This window comes from Nerophis lumbriciformis, linkage group LG02 (assembly GCF_033978685.3).
Source record: "Nerophis lumbriciformis linkage group LG02, RoL_Nlum_v2.1, whole genome shotgun sequence".
NCBI classification, from domain to species: Eukaryota; Metazoa; Chordata; class Actinopteri; order Syngnathiformes; family Syngnathidae; genus Nerophis; species Nerophis lumbriciformis.
Genome location: NC_084549.2, coordinates 56,672,997 through 56,695,000, shown reverse-complemented (window position 1 = coordinate 56,695,000; position 22,004 = coordinate 56,672,997). Strand labels below are relative to the sequence as shown.

Below are 22,004 nucleotides of genomic sequence, written 5' to 3'. Positions count from 1 at the left end.
ATTGCGGTCCCTAATAATTATGAGATTTTAAACAATTTTACTGTTAACACTGCCTGATCTATCTACTTGTGACTAAAAACTGCCTGCCCAAGTCAGCGTAAACATCCATGGTTGGCCACTTTTGTTGACAAAATTTGATACAGCATGAAAAATGAGTCTAGGTTACGTCAACTTCCTCGTTATCGCCAAGCAGCGTGAAACAACAACGACAACTTAACTACGGTGTAGTTACACGGCATTGAGACAAGCACACACTGACTTCCTGTTCAGTGTAAAGTAAGCTTCAAAATAACAGCTCGCATTAGTAACATGGATTTTACCATAGCAACTAACAAAATGCACTCATTTGTTTTTATATTCAGCCACCAGATAAATATTTGTGTATGTACTAAATCTGCATTACCTATAGGTTATATCACAGGTGTCAAACTCAAGGCCCGGGGGCCAAATCTGGCCCGCCACATTATTTTATGTGGCCCGCGAAAGCCTGGAAATAATATGCGGTAATAAAATGCTTAATCTTTTCTTACTAAATATATTTGTGCTTTCCTTTTTGACATAAAAAAATCATGTACTGCATGCAATTGCTTATCTTTTAAAATTCAATATCATTAAAATATTATATTATCATGTTTTGCAAAAATATTTTTTGTTAAAATAAAGATAAATACTCTACTTAAATAAATGCTTGACTTATGATTTCAAAACAAATTATCAATCAAATTGTAAATTCTGCCGACTGAGTTTTTTTTACCGTAAAATCAACTTTGGTACTGTTTTTTTTCCACATACAGTAAGACACTAAAACATTAAAAAACTAACAAAAAAAACATTAAAACAAGAAGATTTTAAGGTAAAAAAAACAACTAGCAGCTCTGTTGCTTGAATTTTACCGCTAAAAACTGCGGTATTGTTTATCCATTCCATTCCCTTTATTCAATGTTTATATATGCTGTAAAAACCCACTGCCTTTACTGTAAAATTCTGGTGACTGAGCTGCCAGTTTTTAAAGTAAAATGTAAATATTTTTTTTGCAGCTTATGTAAAAAAATATATTGTTAATGTATTATAAATATAAATGCATATTTATATATTACTTATTGTTAAAAGCTGAGTCCATGGTTCTCGCCCGGAAAAGGGTGGAGTGCCATCTCCGGGTTGGGGAGGAGATCTTGCCCCAAGTGGAGGAGTTCAAGTACCTCGGAGTCTTGTTCACGAGTGAGGGAAGAGTGGATCGTGAGATCGACAGGCGGATCGGTGCGGCGTCTTCAGTAATGCGGACGCTGTATCGATCTGTTGTGGTGAAGAAGGAGCTGAGCCGGAAGGCAAAGCTCTCAATTTACCGGTCGATCTACGTTCCCATCCTCACCTATGGTCATGAGCTTTGGGTTATGACCGAAAGGACAAGATCACGGGTACAAGCGGCCGAAATGAGTTTCCTCCGCCGGGTGGCGGGGCTCTCCCTTAGAGATAGGGTGAGAAGCTCTGTCATCCGGGGGGAGCTCAAAGTAAAGCCGCTGCTCCTCCACATCGAGAGGAGCCAGATGAGGTGGTTCGGGCATCTGGTCAGGATGCCACCCGAGCGCCTCCCTAAGGAGGTGTTTAGGGCACGTCCGACCGGTAGGAGGCCACGAGGAAGACCCAGGACACGTTGGGAAGACTATGTCTCCCGGCTGGCCTGGGAACGCCTCGGGATCCCCCGGGAGGAGCTGGACGAAGTGGCTGGGGAGAGGGAAGTCTGAGCTTCCCTGCTTAGGCTGCTGCCCCCGCTACCCGACCTCGGATAAGCGGAAGAAGATGGATGGATGGATGGATGGACTTATTGTTAAAAGCTGACCTCTGAGGGCAACCATAACTGTGATGTGGCCCTCAATGAAAACGAGTTTGGTGGTCACCAATGTCAGTTAGTTAGCAATATAACTCAATAATTTATTGGTGGACTTCGATGAAACTATCAGGAAATGTCGGACATGAGATAATGAACAAGCGGTTAGATTTTGGGGGTGATCAGATCATTTCCGCAACACTGTGTAGAGACCAAGAGAATGGATGACTGACAAGAGGTTTCACTTTGTTTCTATCTTTCCGCTATAGAACAATAATATCGGACTGCCGATATTATCGGCCGATAAATGCTTTAAAATGTAAAATCGGAAATTATCGGTATCTGTTTCAAAATGATCGGTATCGGTTTCAAAAAGTAAAATTTATGACTTCTTAAAACGCCGCTGTGTACACGGACGTAGGGAGAAATACAGAGCGCCAATAAACCTTAAAGGCACTGCCTTTGCGTGACGGCTCACACACACACACAAGTGAATGCAACGCATACTTGATCAACAGTCATACAGGTCACACTGAGGGTGGCCGTATAAACAACTTTAACACTGCTACAAATATTCGCCACACTGTGAACCCACACCAAACAAGAATGACAAACACATTTCGGGAGAACATCCGCACCGTAACACAACATAAACACAACAGGACAAATACCCAGAACCCCTTGCAGCACTAACTCTTCCGGGATGCTACAATATACCCCCCCTCAACCCCGCCCACCTCAACCTCCTCATGCTCTCTCAGGGAGAGCATGTCCCAAATTCCAAGCTGCTGTTTTGAGGCATGTTAAAAAAAAAATAATGCACTTTGTGACTTCTATAATAAATATGGCAGTGCCATGTTGGCATTTTTTTTCCATAACTTGAGTTGATTTATTTTGGAAAACCTTGTTACATTGTTTAATGCATCCAGCGGGGCATCACAACAAAATTAGGAATAATAATGTGTTAATTCCACGACTGTATATATCGGTATCATTTGGTATCGGAATCGGTAATTAAGAGTTGGACATTATCGGAATATCGGATATCGGCAAAAAAGCCATTATCGGACATCTCTAATTGTAGTCATTGTGCTTTGTCACCGTCTTTAACAACAACATCTCCTAGGAAACCAGGTGATATGACATATATGTAAAACCAAACCAAAATATCATCCTTTGTAGCGTCGTTGTGTCGCCAGGATGTGTTTGTGTCTCCGCCGGCCAGTTTGTACATTCCCTTCTCCCACTGAATTATGTTTCTGTAGCGCATTGACTAATGATTAAAGGTGGAAACAAAGATGCCTCCGGGGAGCAAACGCACACTTCAGCGCGCTCGCAAACAGCCTCATTCATCATGCGCCCACAATGGCCATGTTTGCTGAGCTAATACAAGCCGGCTAATTGCCCTCCGAGCGGCCCGAACTACCGCGCTCAGCTAAAATGACCCCATGGAAGCCGCGCTCATCCTCCATGTTCGTCGCCGCGGCGTGTATGTGTGTGTGTGTGTTATATTATGGCATTGTATTGATTCAGCGTTATTTTCTGTCAGCCGTGAAGCACTCTCAACCTCAGCGGCCTCGTCCTGCCTCCCCTGACCCCATAAAAATTCACCAATGCCTCACAGAACAGTATAAAACATCATCTTTTGAAAAAGAAATTGCCCAATTTGGTCCATACAACTGTTTTAGGCACTTTCAGGGTCAAATGTGCAAGCTCTGGCAAATTACACATTTATTTACATGTCACAATGTTTCTTAACCATTGTTGGCCCCCGAGCGCCCCCGGCAAAAAATATCTGTTTCTCAGCTGTGGTGCGGTACTCTGTTGTAATACACTTTTCCACCACTTGTGGCAGTAATGACATCCATCCATCCATTTCCTACCGCTTATTCCCTTCAGGGTCGCGGGGGGCGCTGAAGCCTATCTCAGCTACAATCGGGCGGAAGGCGGGGTACACCCTGGCCAAGTCGCCACCTCATCGCAGGGCCAACACAGATAGACAGACAACATTCACACTCACATTCACATACTTGCCAACCTTGAGACCTCCGATTTCGGGAGGTGGGGAATGGTGAGGGGGGGGCGTGGTCGGGGGTAGGGCGGGGGGCGTGGTTAAGAGGGAAGGAGTATATTTACAGCTAGAATTCACCAAGTCAAGTATTTCAAATATATATATATATATATATATATATATATATATATGAAATACTTCACTGAAAGTCAAGTATTTCATATATATACATATATATATATATATATATATATATATATATATATATGAAATACTTGACTTTCAGTGAATTCTAGCTATTATATATATATATATATATATATATATATATATATATATATATATATATATATATATATATATATATTAGAGATGCGCGGTTTGCGGGCACAACCGCGGAGTCCGCGGATTATCCGCGGATCGGGCGGATGAAATTAAAAAAAATTATATTTTATCCGCGGGTCGGGTCGGGTCGGGTCGGGTGGTTGAAATAAATAAAAAATTAGATTTTAAATAGATTCAGGCGGGTGGCAGTTAAACCAATTCGGAAATATATATACATAGTTAAATGTTGTCACCCACATACGAAAAACGAGCAGGCACCTGCAGCATATGCCACAACAGAAGAAAAAAAGAAAAAAGAGATGGACACTTTTAGGGAGCGGAGAAGGGACGCCTCGCCGGGGTCCGGGACCGAGGCCCCTTCCCCCGAGAGGGCCCCACCGGGAGCCGTAGCTGAGGCGATCCGCGAGAAGGGCCCGACGCACGTCCAGGGTCACCACCGCGCCCACCGCACCGACACCCCGCCTCGTCCGCCTTCGCCGCGGCCGTCAAGCTTTATAACCTCACTAATGCCTTGCATCGTCTATATTAGATATATAACAACGGGCGGGTGCGGGCGGATGCGGTTCTGATCAAATGTTAGATCAGGTGGATTGCGGATGGTTGACGACTTTCTGATGCCGTTGCGGATGAAATAATTGCCTATCCGCGCATCTCTAATATATATATATAGTATAGCAGTTGTGCACTGCACTCTCTAAAAGCCCTAGATGGCAGTATTGTCCTGTTTAAGAGTGTCACAACATTGCTGTTTACGGCAGACGAACTGCTTTATGGTAGACGAAAACGTGACTGCTGTTGTTGTGTGTTGTTACCCCGCTGGGAGGACGTTAATGAAACTGCCTAACAATAAACCCACATAAGAAACCAAGAACTCGCCCTCGATCATTCTACAGTTATAACGTGATTGGGCAGGCACGCTGTTTATATTGTGGGAAAGCGGACGTAAGAACAGGCTGGCTGCTGTCGACACGTCACTCAGGTCCGCATGGAGCTGGAGGGGGCGTGGCCTCCAGCTCCGCCTAAATTTCGGGAGATTTTCGGGAAAAACTTTGTCCCGAGAGGTTTTCGGGAGAGACGCTGAATTTCGGGAGTCTCCCGGAAAATCCGGGAGGGTTGGCAAGTATGCACACTCACACACTAGGGCCAATTTAGTGTTGCCAATCAACCTATCCCCAGGTGCATGTCTTTGGAGGTGGGAGGAAGCCGGAGTACCCGGAGGGAACCCACGCAGTCACAGGGAGAACATGCAAACTCCACACAGAAAGATCCCGAGCCCAGGATTGAACTCAGGACTACTCAGGACCTTCGTATTGTGAGGCAGACCCACTAACCCCTCTTCCACTGTGCTGCCTGAACAAAATGCAGTGTTATGAAAATTACTTTTAAAAACATAATAATTATAGTTACTTGTTACTTTACCAAAAAAGTAATTGAATTACTAATGGACTTACTATTTAATAAATGTAATTCATAACTAGGGAAAGTAATTTATACCTTACTTAAAAATTTTTTTTGTAACATTGAACAAAATACAGTGCCTGAAAATTACTTTTAAAAACATTATAGTTACTTGTTAGTTTACCAAAAAAGTAATTGAGTTACTAACAGAATTACTATATAATAAATGTAATTCATTGCTAGGGAAAGTAATTTATGTTAGTTAAAAAAAACATTTTGTAACAGTGAACAATATACAGTGTTCTGAAAAGTACTTTTAAAAACATTATAGTTACTTGTTACTTTACCAAAAAAGTAATTTAGTTACTAATGGAATTGTAATGACAATATCAAACAAACAGAAGAAGTCTGAGATAAAGCCATAGAGAAGTTTCTTAAGCGCAAATATTATGACTGAAGTGATGATGCTGCATTTTCACTTACATTTTATTGACAGTATAGTTAAAAAATTTAATATTAGGTAACACATAGCCTCACGGACCCATACATGTGTTTTTTAAAGCTCCACAGTTTTTCTTTTTTTCAGGTGTGAATGTCGTTTTTTTACATGAAACATTGTTGTTTTTACTCGATGTTTGTTATGTGAGCTGTCAAATGCTGCTTTTTTTTTTGCTTTGTCGACCATTGAATGTAGCTTAGCCAACGCACAATGAACCAAAAACATGTATTCTATATTGGGTTTCACTATGTAAAGCGCTTTGATTCACTAGAGAAAAGCGCTATATAAATATAATGAATTTCATTTAATTTCAAATATCCATCCATCCATCCATTTTCGACCACTTGTCCCTTTTGGGGTCAATCAATCAAACTTGATTTATAAAGTGCTTTTCATACATAAAACAAATGCAACACAAAGTGCTTTACATATTTAAAAACAATAACCCCCATGTCCCACATTCCACATCATCGCACACACACACACAAATACCAAACGCACACACACATATATGAACAAATGAATGCAGTGGTTCTTAACCTGGGTTCGATTGAACCCTAGGGGTTCGGTGAGTCGGCCTCAGGGGTTCGGCGGAGGTCAAGACACACTCGACTCATCGTGTAAATACAACCTTCTCCCTATCGGCGTATTACGGATACGGCAACAGCAGAAGTCAGACTGATTTGCAGGTGTGTAATTTGTTGTGAGTTTATGCACTGTGTTGGTTTTGTTCTTTGAACAAGGTGATGTTCATGCACGGTTCATTTTGTGCACCAGTAAAAAAACATGGTAACACTTTAGTATGGGGAACATATTCACCATTAATTAGTTGCTTATTAACATGCAAATTAGTAACATATTGGCTCTTAACTAGTCATTATTAAGTACTTATTAATGCATTATTCGGCATGGCCTTATTATAACCCTAACCCTCTAACCCTGGCCCTAACCCTAACCAAATAACTCTAAATTAAGTCTTTATTACTTAGAATATGTTCCCCTAGTGTCCAAATAACTCTAAATTAAGTCTTTGTTACTTAGAATATGTTCCCCATACTAAAGTGTTACCAAAAACATAAATTTGTCTTGAATTTGAAAAAAAAAACATTTTATTTTTCACTAAAGAAGGGTTCGGTGAATGCGCATATGAAACTGGTGGGGTTCGGTACCTCCAAAAAGGTTAAGAACCACTGAATTAATGCATGGCTGAGTACAGAGGAGACAGGTGAGTAAACACCATCACATATTATATAATAATATTCATTATTAATTGAGTTTATTTATTTTATCACTGCATAATTAAAGTTTAAAAAGTTAAAGTGCCAATGATTGTCACACACACACACTAGGTGTGGCGAAATTATTCTCTGCATTTCACCCATCACCCTTGATCACCCCCTGGGAGGTGAGGGGAGCAGTGAGCAGCAGCGGTGGCCGCGCCCGGGAATAATTTTTGGTGATTTAACCCCCAATTCCAACCCTTGATGCTGAGTGCCAAGCAGGGAGGTATTGTGTGTGTATTTAAATTTAATCAGGTTTATATGAGTCCCCTCTTATATTATTAATACATTGTTTTTCTTATCAGCCGGACTTAAGGTTTGTGTGCGAAAAAAATAATTTTTTTGTGATTAACACATAGTTTCATATCATTTGACAAGGTTATGAACTGTAGGAAGGTTGAAAATGATTCAAATCAAGAGTAAAAATAGTATAGCGGTATAGCTCGGTTGGTAGAGCGGCCGTGCCAGCAACTTGAGGGTTCCAGGTTCGATCCCCGCTTCCGCCATCCTAGTTAATGCCGTTGTGTCCTTGGGCGAGACACTTTACCCACCTGCTCCCAGTGTCACCCACACTGGTTTAAATTTAACTTACCGTATTTTTTGGACTATAAGTTGCAGTTTTTTTCATAGTTGGGGGTGCGACTTATACTCAAGAGCGACTTATGTGTGAAATAATTAACACATTACCGTAAAATATCAAATAATATTATTTAGCTCATTCACGTAAGAGACTCGACGTATAAGATTTCATGGGATTTAGCGATTAGGAGTGACAGATTGTTTGGTAAACGTATAGCATGTTCTATATGTTACTCAGTGGCCTAGTGGTTAGAGTGTCCGCCCTGAGATCGGTAGGTTGTGGGTTCAAACCCCGGCCGAGTCATACCAAAGACTATAAAAATGGGACCCATTACCTCCCTGCTTGGCACTCAGTATCAAGGGTTGGAATTGGGGGTTAAATCACCAAAAATGATTCCCGGGCGCGGCCACCGCTGCTGCCCACTGCTCCCCTCACCTCCCAGGGGGTGATCAAGGGTGATGGGTCAAATGCAGAGAATAATTTCGCCACACCTAGTGTGTGTGTGACAATCATTGGTACTTTAACTTAACTTTTAACTTTATAGTTATTTGAATGACTCTTACCATAATATGTTACGTTAACATACCAGGCACGTTCTCAGTTGGTTATTTATGCCTCATATAACGTACACTTATTCAGCCTGTTGTTCACTATACTTTATTTATTTTAAAATGTCTATTTTCAAATGTCTATTCTTGGTGTTGCAGTTTTATCAAATAAATTTCCCCCAAAAATGCGACTTATACTCCAGTGCGACTTATATAAGTTTTTTTCCTTCTTTATTATGCATTTTCGGCAGGTGCGACTTATACTCCGGTGCGATTTATACTCCAAAAAATACGGTAGATATTGGGTTTAACTATGTAAAAGCGATTTGAGTCACTAGAGAAAAGCGCTATATAAACATAATTCACACTAATTCGGGGACACTTTATTACACTAAGTAAGTAATGCAGCTGCAAAATGTTATTAAAACATGATGCCAACACAACAAATGCTAAATGTGGAATAATCCGATATATGCTGCAAAGGAGCGTGAAAACATGTCATATTAAAATTGTGTTGTGTGTTACTTAGTAGAAATAAGGACAGCTTATTCTATTTTGAGCCTTGAGCATAAAGTAGGGGTTATTAATACTTTGGAGTCACACTTGTCAAATTTTGCACAAATATCAAGTACACGTTCTCATCAGTGAATATTTCCTGCTACGACGCTTGCTCTATTCGTACAATCGGCTCCCTCGCTCCCCATATGGTGTTGGAATATGACTGTACTGACAGGTGTGTGTGTGGAAGCTTAAACTGTGTTGATGCAACACACACACACACACACACACACACACACACACACACACACACACACACACACACACACACACACACACACACACACTGGAGGGGAGAACGACCTGCATCGTGAGCAACCTCTTATCTTTTGTTGGGGAAGTTACTCTTTCTTTAACCTTGGGAAAGTAGGTGGATGTGTGTGTGTGTGTGTGTAAGTGTGTTTGTGTGTGTGCACGCTTCACACCCTGAGCACTCCCTCAGGCTCATGCCCATATGCTTGCTTTAATTTAGTAATAGCGTCTCAGTGATTAGGATGAGGAGTTTCTGCAGCATCTTGATGATGTGTTGAGACGAAGATTACATTACCTCTCTCCATTGAGCCACTCCTCATAGAGGAGGGAGGGACTGAAGGCCGCATACTGTACTTGTACAGAGCGTGTGTGTGTGTGTGTGTGTGTGTGTGTGTGTGTGTGTCTGTAATTCAAAACACTGCAGTCATTTTCAGCTTTTAAATCATTCCTGCTCGTCACACACGGGCGCCGTTCACAGGCTAATTGGTTCCATAGAGCCGTGAAACTGATCAATTAATCCTGGGAAAATAAGTGAATCTCATCTCATCATGAATTGATTAGGATCCATAAGGAAGGCATTAGAGAGTCAGGCAGATATGATCCTCTGCTTACATGACGTCCTTATGTTCACCGAGAGTCCGAGGCTCACTTCTTCTTTATAGTTTATTAATATGATGTCAAATGTATTCATATAAAGATGAGATGCCCCCATGAAAGTATTCCTCATTATATCATATAGAAATCCCACGTCGTCAATCAATATTTGATCTTTCTATCCCTCCGAGTTAGGAATGTTGATATTTAAATTAAACATGCGAGACTCTTAATTGCTAATTCATCAAACACTTCGGAATAATATTAACCTGACCATATTTTAAATATATTTAATAAAAGACTTGAACGCATTAAAAATAATTATACCGCGAAAGCAGATGCAAATGACTGGATTTGTTTTTGTGTACAAAAAAAATATACAATGAAAAGAAAAATACTAAATAGACGCAAATGGATAGATTTAATTATTATGTACACAAACACATGATAATGAAAAAATATACAGTAAAAATATCAATACAAAATGATGAAAATTGTATTTGTAATTGTATAAAGATAATAATTATATTAAGAACAATGTAATTATTTTGATCATCCATCCATCCATTTTCTACCGCTTGTCCTTTTCGGGGTCGCGGGGGGTGCTGGAGCCTAGCTCAGCTGCAATCGGGCGGAAGGCGGGGTACACCCTGGACAAGTCATAATTTAAAAACAAAATAGATACAATAAAAATAAAAATACCAAAAAATTATGAAGATTTTATTTTTAAATTATGATAATCTTAATAATTATTACCAGTATATCATTTTTTTTTTTTAAATACAATTTTCATCATTTTGTATTTTTTTTTTAATCAGTTTTTATTACTATGTTTTTGTACATAAAAAATAAATCTAGTCTGGGTTAATATTATTCAGAGGTTATAAGAGTAATTATAGTAATAATAATAATAACATCAATAATAACAATATCAAATAACAAAAAATAACATTATTAGTACTACTTGAAGTATAATTATTATTATATACAAATGATTTAGTTATTAATAATTAATGATGACTGATGACAATAATATTCATTATTACTACATACAAATTATTTTGTCATTATATTTAAACATTTGTATATAGTAATTATTATTATTACATATTACATATAACATACACCTATTATTATTATCATTATTATTAACATTATCATAAATACTATTAATCATAGCTATTATTTGGTTGTTATCATTATTATGATGATGATGATGATTATTATGATCATTATTATTGTATACAAATTATTTTGATGATTGTTAGTTATATATTAAAAATGTTATAAAAAATGTGTAAAACAAAAATTATTCATTAATTATGCAGGTCAGACTCCAAAAATTATTAATAGAAATAATATATCCCAACATTTTGATACTGTGTACATTTTCAATTATTTTATTGTTTTTATTTAACACATAATGTTTTGTGTGTGTTACGTAACTTTCATATACATGATCCGCCATACTACAATGTCACAAATGAGCGTCCTTATTTTAAATAATGAAATTGAAATGTAATGAGATGACACAAGGGGTTGGGTTATTTCGATAAAAAACATTCCCCTGGACTGAGTGAAACTCAATACATTTGTGCTTATGGGTGCAAATACCGAAATGAAACGCATGCATTTGTTATTTATGGGAGCAACATCCAATATGGACTGACCTCTCGTAGTGTCTCCGCGTGCAGGTGGCGGCGCTGGTGCTGCTCGGGTTGCCGCCCAACTCGTCGTACACGTGCTTCCATTGCCTGCGAACTGTGATCTGCAGGGGAGGGACAAGGCCGACAAAAGGAACAATAAGAGTCAGGAGGGAAATTAAGAAAAATATAAAAGGATAAGAGTGGGGGGAGTAGACATCAGCGTATGTGACGTAATCATTGTGAGCACTGGGGAATGACTGAGTCATAACGTCGCCGGACGCTCAAGTCTTCATCTCGAAATGTTAATAAAGTCAGATTTTCCTGCTGGACACCACACGACGCACACATGCTGAGTATTGAGTCACACGTTTTAACCTCTTATGTTTGTTGAAAATGAAATACTAAAAGATTCAAGGATCTTTTTTGTCATATCAGCACACAACATATGACACAATATTTAGTACCCATTTAGCCCAATGGGTACCACAAAAACATTATAGCATAGATCAGTGGTTCTCAACCTTTTTTCAGTGATGTACCCCCTGTGAACATTTTTTTAATTCAAGTACCCCATTATCAGAGCAAAGCATTTTTGGTTGAAAAAAAGAGATAAAGAAGTAAAATACAGCACTATGTCATCAGTTTCTGATTTATTAAATTGTATAACAGTGCAAAATATTGCTCATTTGTTCTGGTCTTTCTTAAACAATTTGGGAAAAAAAGATATAAAAATGAGAGATGTCCGATAAATGCGTTAAAATGTAATATCGGAACGGAAATTATCGGTATCGGTTTTTTATTATCGGTATCGTTTTTTTATTTATTTTTTTTATTTATTAAATCAACATAAAAAACACAAGATACACTTAAAATTAGTGCACCAACCCAAAAAACCTCCCTCCCCCATTTACACTCATTCACACAAAAGGGTTGTTTCTTTCTGTTATTAATATTTTGGTTCCTACATCATATATCAATATATATCAGTACAGTCTGCAAGGGATACAGTCCGTAAGCACACATGATTGTGCGGGCTGCTAGTCCACTAATAGTACTAACCTTTAACAGTTAATTTGACTAATTTTCATTAATTATTAGTTTCTATGTAACTGTTTTTATATTGTTTTACTTTATTTTTTATTCAAGAAAATGTTTTTAATTGATTTATCTTATTTTATTTTATTAATTAAAAAAAAAAGTACCTTATCTTCACCATACCTGGTTGTCCAAATTAGGCATAATAATGTGTTAATTCCACGACTGTATATATCGGTTGATATCGGTATCGGTAATTAAAGAGTTAGACAATATCGGAATATCGGCAAAAAGCCATTATCGGACATCCCTAATAAAAATAACTAAAAACTTGTTGAAAAATAAACAAGTGATTCAATTATAAATAAAGATTTCTACACATAGAAGTAATCATCAACTTAAAGTGCCCTCTTTGGGGATTGTAATAGAGATCCATCTGGATTCATGAACTTAATTGTAAACATTTCTTCACAAAAAAAAGAAATCTTTAACATCAATATTTATGGGACATGTCCACAAAAAAATCTAGCTGTCAACACTGAATATTGCATTGTTGCATTTCTTTCCACAGTTCTTTTTGACAGACATTTAAAAAAAATCTCACGTACCCCTTGGCATACCTTCAAGTACCCCCAGGGGTACGCGTACCCCCATTTGAGAACCACTGGCATAGATCAGTGGTTCTCATTTTTTTCCCCACCAAGTACCACCTCAGAAAAAAAAAAAGTCTCTCCAAGTACCACTACAATAATTAACATTAAAATACAGTAGCATAGTAGGCCTAAGTATTCACAACAAGGCAGTGGTTTTTATTTACTAGTATATTGACTATATTTGGTCACTGTAACATTAAACACAGTTTGAACAGTAACACTGTGTTCAAATTTAGAGCTGAGGGAACTCTTGTTCATTTATTGTGGGAATGTCAGAGAATAAAAGAGTTATGGTTGAAAACAACAAAAGAAGCAATCACATTCCTTAATAAAAACATCCCAATGACACTGCAAACTTGTATTCTTGGTGATCTGCATCAATTTAGTAACGTGTCATCAGAGAGTAAAAATGCATTTCTTTCAATATGCATAATAACAAAAAGGGTAATATTTAAAAAATGGATATATGTTGATGGTCCAACTCATACTGACTAGTACACACAAGCTATGGAGATGATATCAGTAGAAAAAACTGCATTTAGTTTAGATAATAATGTGTCATATATTGGAATATGGGATCCATTATTTAAATTTGTTTTAACTATTAAATGAACCAAAATATGACTTATTATATCTTTGTGGAAAATATTGGACACAGTGTGTTGTCAAGCTTAGGAGATGCGATGCAAGTGTAAGCCACTGTGACACTATTGTTCTTTGTTCTTTTTAAAAAAAAAAATTTTTTTATTAATGTTTTTAATGATAATATCAATGAGGGATTTTTTTAATCACTGCTATTTTGAAATTGTTACTAATGTTGATACTGTTGTTGATGGTATTCATTTTTGTTTCGCTACTTTTGAATTGTTTCGTGTCATGTTTGTGTCTCCTCAATTGCTCTGTTTATTACTATTTTGGGTGTTGCTGGGTCGGGTTTGGTTTTGGAGTTGGATTGCATTGTTGTGGTGTTTTTGTGTGTTTTGTTGAATTGATTAATAAATTATAAAAATAATAATAATAATAATAATTTAGAGGAAAATCAAGTGCTTCTTTGGCGTACCACTAGACCAAGAGTCGGCAACCCAAAATGTTGAAAGAGCCATATTGGACCAAAAATACAAAAACAAATCTGTCTTGAGCCGCAAAAAATTAAAAGCCATATTACATACAGATAGTGTGTCATGAGATACAAATTGAATTAAGATGACTTAAAGGAAACTAAATGACCTCAAATATACCTACAAACGAGGCATAATGATGCAATATGTACATATAGCTAGCCTAAATAGCATGTTAGCATCGATTAGCTTGCAGTCATGCAGTGACCAAATATGTCTGATTAGCACTCCACACAAGTCAATAACATCAACAAAACTCACCTTTGTGCATTCATGCACATCGTTAAAAGTTTGGTGGACAAAATGAGACAGAAAAAGAAGTGGCATAAAACACGTCCTAGAAAGTCGGAGAAAGTTATATATGTAAACAAACTACGGTGAGTTCAAGGACCGCCAAAATTAGTAAGACAAAACGGCGCTCGCCAAATACTCGAATCAGTGAGGCATGTTTAATATAAACAGTGTGCTTTATAACAATTAGGGAGGTTTGCGTTATGTTTGTCCTCCTACGGAAACCATATTAAAACAAACAAAAAAAAATGTTCCCCTCATCTTTTTCCATTTTTCATACATTTTTGAAAAAGCTCCAGAGAGCCACTAGGGCGGCGCTAAAGAGCCGCATGCGGCTCTAGAGCCGCGGGTTGCCGACCCCTGCACTAGACGGAGCCCGAATACCACTGGTGGTACACGTACCACAGTTTGAGAATAACTGGCATAGATTATAGGAAAAGATTCTAAATAAAATAGAATGTGATCATGTAGTGCAAAAAGATTTTAAAAACAATGACAGCAAACCGAACCAAATAAATCCCAGTATCAACACAGTTGGAACAGGTGTGCAAATACAAGTTATGCTTTTAAATAAACATAAACATGTTTGACAGTAGACAGTTTGGCCTACGCGACTAAGGATGGGTCTTAAAGCCGGTGCTTTTGCGGCACCGACCGCATCCCGCCTGTCTTACCGGCCACCGATTCACGTAAAAATCCAAAGGTGCCATCTTACGGTACCTGGGTTGGGCGTGAAGTCACGCCCGGTTGCCGACTTAGCCGGTTCTTTGCACTTCAGCACTTGGCGAGCACTCTAGCAGCACTGACCCAGCAGGCACAAGACATTGATACAATGTTGATTATTAGAGATGTCCGATAATATCGGACTGCAGATATTATCGGCCGATAAATGCTTTAAAATGTAATATCGGAAATTATCGGAATCGGTTTTAAAAAGTAAAATTCATGACTTTTTAAAACGCCGCTGTACGGAGTGGTACACGGACGTAGGGAGAAGTACAGAGTGGCCAATAAACCAATCCAATCACTTAATAACTACGACTTTTCACACACACAAGTCAATGCCACGCATACTTGGTCAACAGCCATACAGGTCACACTGAGGGTGGCCGCATAAACAACTTTAACACTGTTACAAATATGCGCCACACTGTGAACCCACACCAAACAAGAATGACAAACACATTTCGGGAGGACACCCGCACCGTAACACAACATAAACACAACAAAACAAATACCCAGAACCCCTTGCAGCACCAACTCTTCCGGGACGCTACAATATACACCCCTCGCTACCCCCTACCCCCCCTCCCCAACCCCGCCCACCTCAACCTCCTCATGCTCTCTCAGGGAGAGCATGTCCCAAATTCCAAGCTGCTGTTTTGAGGCATGTTAAAAAAAAAATAATGCACTTTGTGACTTCAATAATAAATATGGCAGTGCCATGTTGGAATCTTTTTCCATAACTTGAGTTGATTTATTTTAGAAAACCTTGTTACATTGTTTAATGCATCCAGCGAGGCATCACAACAAAATTAGGCATAATAATGTGTTAATTTCAGGACTGTATATATTGGTATCGGTTGATATCGGAATCGGTAATTAAGAGTTGGACAATATCGGAATATCGGCAAAAAAGCCATTATCGGACATCTCTATAGATTATACATACATGTCCTTTAAAACTGACTTTGAAACAACATTGCAAAATAGGTGTATTTGTAAATTGAGACAACGTTGATGTCCAACGTTGGATCTACGTTGTTGGTTGGGAAATGACCAAATTTCAATGGTCAAATCAACGTCACAATCTGACATTGAATAAACGTTGTTAAAAAGCATGTTGTTTCAAGGTTTTATTCGTGTTGTAAAATATTAATGACCAAAATTGAATGGCCAAATCAACGTCAGAACCCAACATTGATTAAACGTCGTGAAAAAGCATGTAGTTTCAACGTTATGTTTGAGTTGCTCAATGTCGGGACCTAATTCAATAAGCTCTCCACATTGTTTCAATGTCTTGTGCCTGCTTTGGAGGGCGGACGCAACCAAACTACCTCATGAAAATGTTGCAATTTTCAATGCTTAAAAAAAATTTGACTTTAAAAAATGCTCCAAAGCTCCACTTTTCCAAAAATGCGCTATACATTGGCTGATATACATCGGCTTTGCTATTGACATGATTAGGATTGGCGCGTTTAACACTTTCAAATTGGTTTATGAAAACTACATACAACAAAGATGCACGTGGCAGCTGATGCGTAATGAGTGCAATACTAACAGTATCAACACTTTTTAGGGCGCAACACAAAACAAACAAACAAAAATAACACACCATAAACAATACACCACTGCCATCTAACATCTTGGACTTGCAACTGTAATTGCAACTTAATGTCATACTTGCAAATGATAATATGATGATAATAAAACAAGATATAACGACTGGACAGCAGTGATGCGAATCAGCTCATTTGTATCATCAAAAACAATAATTATTTATCAACACACACAAAAGTATCGAAAATTGGTATTGTTGAGTACCAGTATTGGTTTAAATGTGAACGGAACCCATCTCTGTATGTGACATAATTGACAGTGTATATATATATATATATATATATATATATATATATATATATATATATATTTACGAAAAACAGTAGGTTTAAAAAAAACAAAAAAACACCGTATTTTCCGAACTATAAGGCGCACTTTAAATCTTTTTTCCCCCTCAAAACTCGACAGTGCGCCTTATCACCCAGTGCGCCTAATGTATGGAATAATTCTGTTTTTACTCACCGACCTCGAAGCAATTTTATTTGGTACATGGTGTAATGATAAGTGTGGCCAGTAGATGGCAGTCAAACATAAGACGTACGTTGGTAAGAGGTATGACGCAATATGACTCTAGTAAACAACACTGACTTTTTATATGTTCCATTGAAAATATAGAACATTACACACGGCGCTTAAAAATCTCTTAAAATGTTTTAGTACGACTTTGGTAAGCCATGAAGCCGCACCGCTTGGTGGATTGTCGGCGCATTAAACATAGGAGTATTATTATGGTGTGTGTATAAGGTAAGACATTATCTGGCGTTTTGTTTCGCAATATTACGCAAAAGCAACTTTTCTTACTTTCTGGTACCTGCTGATGTGTATTTGGGATCTGCATAAATCCTGAAAAATTGCACGCGTCCGCCTTTGTAGTCCGTGGCTACTCCGTAGTCGATAGGCTTCTTCTTTTTCTCTATCTTCTTGTTATGGGACATTCATCCCCCGCTGTTGCCATTTCTAATATAAAGTAGTGTAAAGTTCTTATATCTGTCACTAAACTCGCCATGAAAGCGCTAAAACAAACCGGTGTAGTGAGTTTATATTATTCACCCAAGGAACTTTAGTTATTAGAGCAGGGGTCACCAACGCGGTGCCCACGGGCACCAGGTCGCCCGTAAGGACCAGATGAGTCGCCCGCTGGCCTGTTCTAAAAATAGCTCAAATAGCAGCACTTACCAGTGAGCTGCCTCTATTTTTAAATTTTATTTATTTACTAGCAAGCTGGTCTCGCTTTTAATTCTAAGAGAGACAAAACTCAAATAGAATTTGAAAATCCAAGAAAATATTTTAAAGACTTGGTCTTCACTTGTTTAAATAAATTCATTTATTTTTTTTACTTTGCTTCTTATAACTATCAGAAAGACAATTTTAGAGAAAAAATACAGCCTTAAAAATTATTTTAGGATTTTTAAACACATATACCTTTTTACCTTTTAAATTCCTTCCTCTTCTTTCCTGACAATTTAAATCAATGTTCAAGTAAATTAATGTTTTTATTGTAAAGAATAATAAATACATTTTAATTTAATTCTTCATTTTAGCTTCTGTTTTTTCGACGAAGAATATTTGTGAAATATTTCTTCAAACTTATTATGATTAAAATTCAAAAAGATTATTCTAGCAAAGCTAGAAAATCTGTAGAATCAAATTTAAATCTTATTTCAAAGTCTTTTGAATTTCTTTTAAAATGTTTGTTCTGGAAAATCTAGAAGAAATAATGATTTGCCTTTGTTAGAAATATAGCTTTGTCCAATTTGTTATATATTCTAACAACTTTGACTGACTTTTGTATTTTACATGAGTAATTATTTGTACAAACATGGTGCAAAGTAATTCATGATTTGTTAAAAAATGTTAGTGGCTATCTAGTTAAAATGGGATATTGTGATTTCACAAGACTGTCTTAGAAGTGTTCATTTGAAAATGTTCAATTTGAAAAATGTGCACTTAGAGAAAATATAAAAATAAAGTGTTGCATATTGATATTTATCTGTTTCTATATATATTTATTGTGAGAAATCATTAAGATGATCAGTGTTTCCACAAAGATAAATATCCTTAATTATTAATAATAATATAGAGTTAAAGGCAAATTGAGCAAATTGGCTATTTCTGGCAATTTATTTAAGTGTGTATCAAACTGGTAGCCCTTCACATTAATCAGTACTCAAGAAGTAGCTCTTGGTTTCAAAAAGGTTGGTGACCCCTGTATTAGAGAGTTCCGGTCGGACGGTTTTTCACGAGACACATTTCCGGCCTTGTTGTTGTTTCTGGATGAGAAGATGCTGCTCCGTTATTGATTAAAGTAAAGTCTGGATGTCATTAAAACAGTTAGCTCCATCTTTTGACACTTCTTCAACCCCCGTCCTTGCACGCTACAGCGCTACAACAAAGATGACGGGGGAAGACGCTGTCGAAGGTGAGCCACGTAAATAAGACCGCCCACAAGATGGCGCATCCGGAAGCGACTGTCTGAAAGCGGCTTGAAAATGATCTGTAAAACATAATCTATGCCAGTGTTTTTCAACCTTTTTTGAGCCAAGGCACATTTTTTGCGTTGAAAAAATCCGGAGGCACACCACCAGCAGAAATCACTAAAAAACGAAACTCAGTTGACAGTAAAAAGTCGTTGTCGCAAGTTTGGATATGACTTTAAACCATAACCAAGCATGCATCACTATAGCTCTTGTCTCAAGATAAGTGTACTGTCACCACCTGTCACATCACGCCCTGACTTATTTTGTACTTTTTGCTGTTTTCCTGTGTGTAGTGTTTTAGTTCTTGTCTTGTGCTCCTATTTTGGTGGCTTTTTCTCTTTTTTTGGTATTTTCCTGTAGCAGTTTCATGTCTTCCTTTGAGCGATATTTCCCACGTCTACTTTGTTTTCATCCTTCTTCGTGGGGACATTGTCAATTGTCGTGTCATGTTCGGATGTACATTGTAGACGCCGTCTTTGCTCCACAGTAAGTCTTTGCTGTCGTCCAGCATTCTGTTTTTGTTGACTTTGTAGTCAGTTCAGTTTTAGTTTCGTTCTGCATAGCCTTCCCTAAGCTTCAATGCCTTTTCTTAGGGGCACTTACCTTTTGTTTATTTTTTTGTTTAAGCATTAAATACCTTTTTACCTGCACGCTGCCTCCCGCTGTTTCCGACATCTACAAAGCAATTACTTACCGGCCCGCCACCTACTGATATGGAAGAGTATTACACGGTTACTCTGCCGAGCTCTAGACAGCACCGACACTCAACAACAACACATCATTTGCAGACTATAATTACTTGTTTGCAAAAAATATTTTTTACCCCAAATAGGTGAAATTAGATCATCTCCGACGGCACACCAGATTGTATCTCACGGCACACTAGTGTGCCGCGGCACAGTGATTGAAAAACACTGATCTATGCAACATTTTGACCAAAGAACCACCATTACATGTTATGTAGACCACAAGGAAGTGTTTCAATTTAGAAAAATAAATAATAATAATATGACCCCTTTAATGCGCCTTCCGGTGCCCCTTTTATATGAAAAAAGATCGAAAATAGACCATTCATCGGCAATGCGCCTTATAACCCGGTGCGCCCTATGGTCCGGAAAATACGGTAGTTTTGACATGGGATGTTTTGCACAATAAATATACGCGTCCAACTCTGTGGGAAGGCTCTTTTTCTGCCCTGAGTGCACAAAGCCAGGAGCATAAAGGCACGCTTGGATGGCTCTGGTGCACATTTCCACCTCCTGGAGGTGCATTGTCCCAATACTTTAGTCCACATAAGCGCTGAGGAGTCAACAAAAGCTCAACGTGAAACATGAGAGAGTCGTCATCATCATCAGATAGCAGCCTTTTTAAAATACGAGACGCTTCCTGTTTTGATGACTTCAGCAGCTAGTCTATGAAAGGAGCGTGTGTGTGTGCACGCGTGTGTGTGTGTGTGTGTGTGTGTGTGTGTGTGTGTGTGTGTGTGTGTGTGTGTGTGTGTGTGCGCGCGTGTGTGTGGAACAGAAAGAAAAAGGGGGGCAATCAGGCTAATCTTCTGTAGAACAGCATGTGTTTTCCACTGCTTTGAATTTGGAATCCAAACAGCATTTTCTCTAAAATAAATAAATAAATAAATGTTCGCTTCAAACAACACTTTTTTACTTGGGACAATCGTGGCTGAAATACCGAGGAAGGGGGGCTGAGAAAGGCAAGAAGAGCGATACAGGGAGGAAATATAACTGCAACATATGTGAACGCTTACCAGTTCATATCCTCCCAGCTTCTGAGCAGCTTGAAACATGGTCCATAGATTGACTGTGGGCACACAAACAAACAGACATTAGAGTAAATACAACTAATACAAACCCCGTTTCCATATGAGTTGGGAAATTGTTAGATGTAAATATAAACGGAATACAATGATTTGCAAATCCTTTTCAACCCATATTCAATTGAATGCACTACAAAGACAACATATTTGATGTTCAAACGCATAAACTTTATTTTTTTTTTGCAAATAATAATTAACTTAAAATTTCATGGCTGCAACACGTGCCAAAGTAGTTGGGAAAGGGCATGTTCACCACTGTGTTACATGGCCTTTCCTTTTAACAACACTCAGTAAATGTTTGGGAACTGAGGAGACACATTTTTTAAGCTTCTCAGGTGGAATTCTTTCCCATTCTTGCTTGATGTACAGCTTAAGTTGTTCAACAGTGTGGGGTCTCCGTTGTGGTATTTTAGGCTTCATAATGCGCCACACATTTTCAATGGGAGACAGGTCTGGACTACAGGCAGGCCAGTCTAGTACCCGCACTCTTTTACTATGAAGCCACGTTGATGTAACACGTGGCTTGGCATTGTCTTGCTGAAATAAGCAGGGGCGTCCATGGTAACGTTGCTTGGATGGCAACATATGTTGCTCCAAAACCTGTATGTACCTTTCAGCATTAATGGCGCCTTCACAGATGTGTAAGTTACCCATGTCTTGGGTACTAATACACCCCCATACCATCACAGATGCTGGCTTTTCAACTTTGCGCCTATAACAATA

General features: G+C 38.2%; 1 protein-coding gene across 2 annotated transcripts in view; it reads right to left on the bottom strand.

Moving 5' to 3' along the window:
• The window catches only part of arid5b (AT-rich interaction domain 5B), a 328,908-nt gene that overhangs the window by 33,659 nt on the left and 273,245 nt on the right, over positions 1-22,004 (bottom strand). For both annotated transcript variants that reach the window (XM_061965194.2, XM_072916614.1), the window contains 2 exons: positions 21,213-21,265; positions 11,561-11,658 (listed from right to left, as the gene is read on the bottom strand). In XM_061965194.2, the coding sequence (XP_061821178.2) occupies positions 11,561-11,658; positions 21,213-21,265 (151 nt within the window). The remainder of the gene's footprint in view (positions 1-11,560; positions 11,659-21,212; positions 21,266-22,004) is intronic.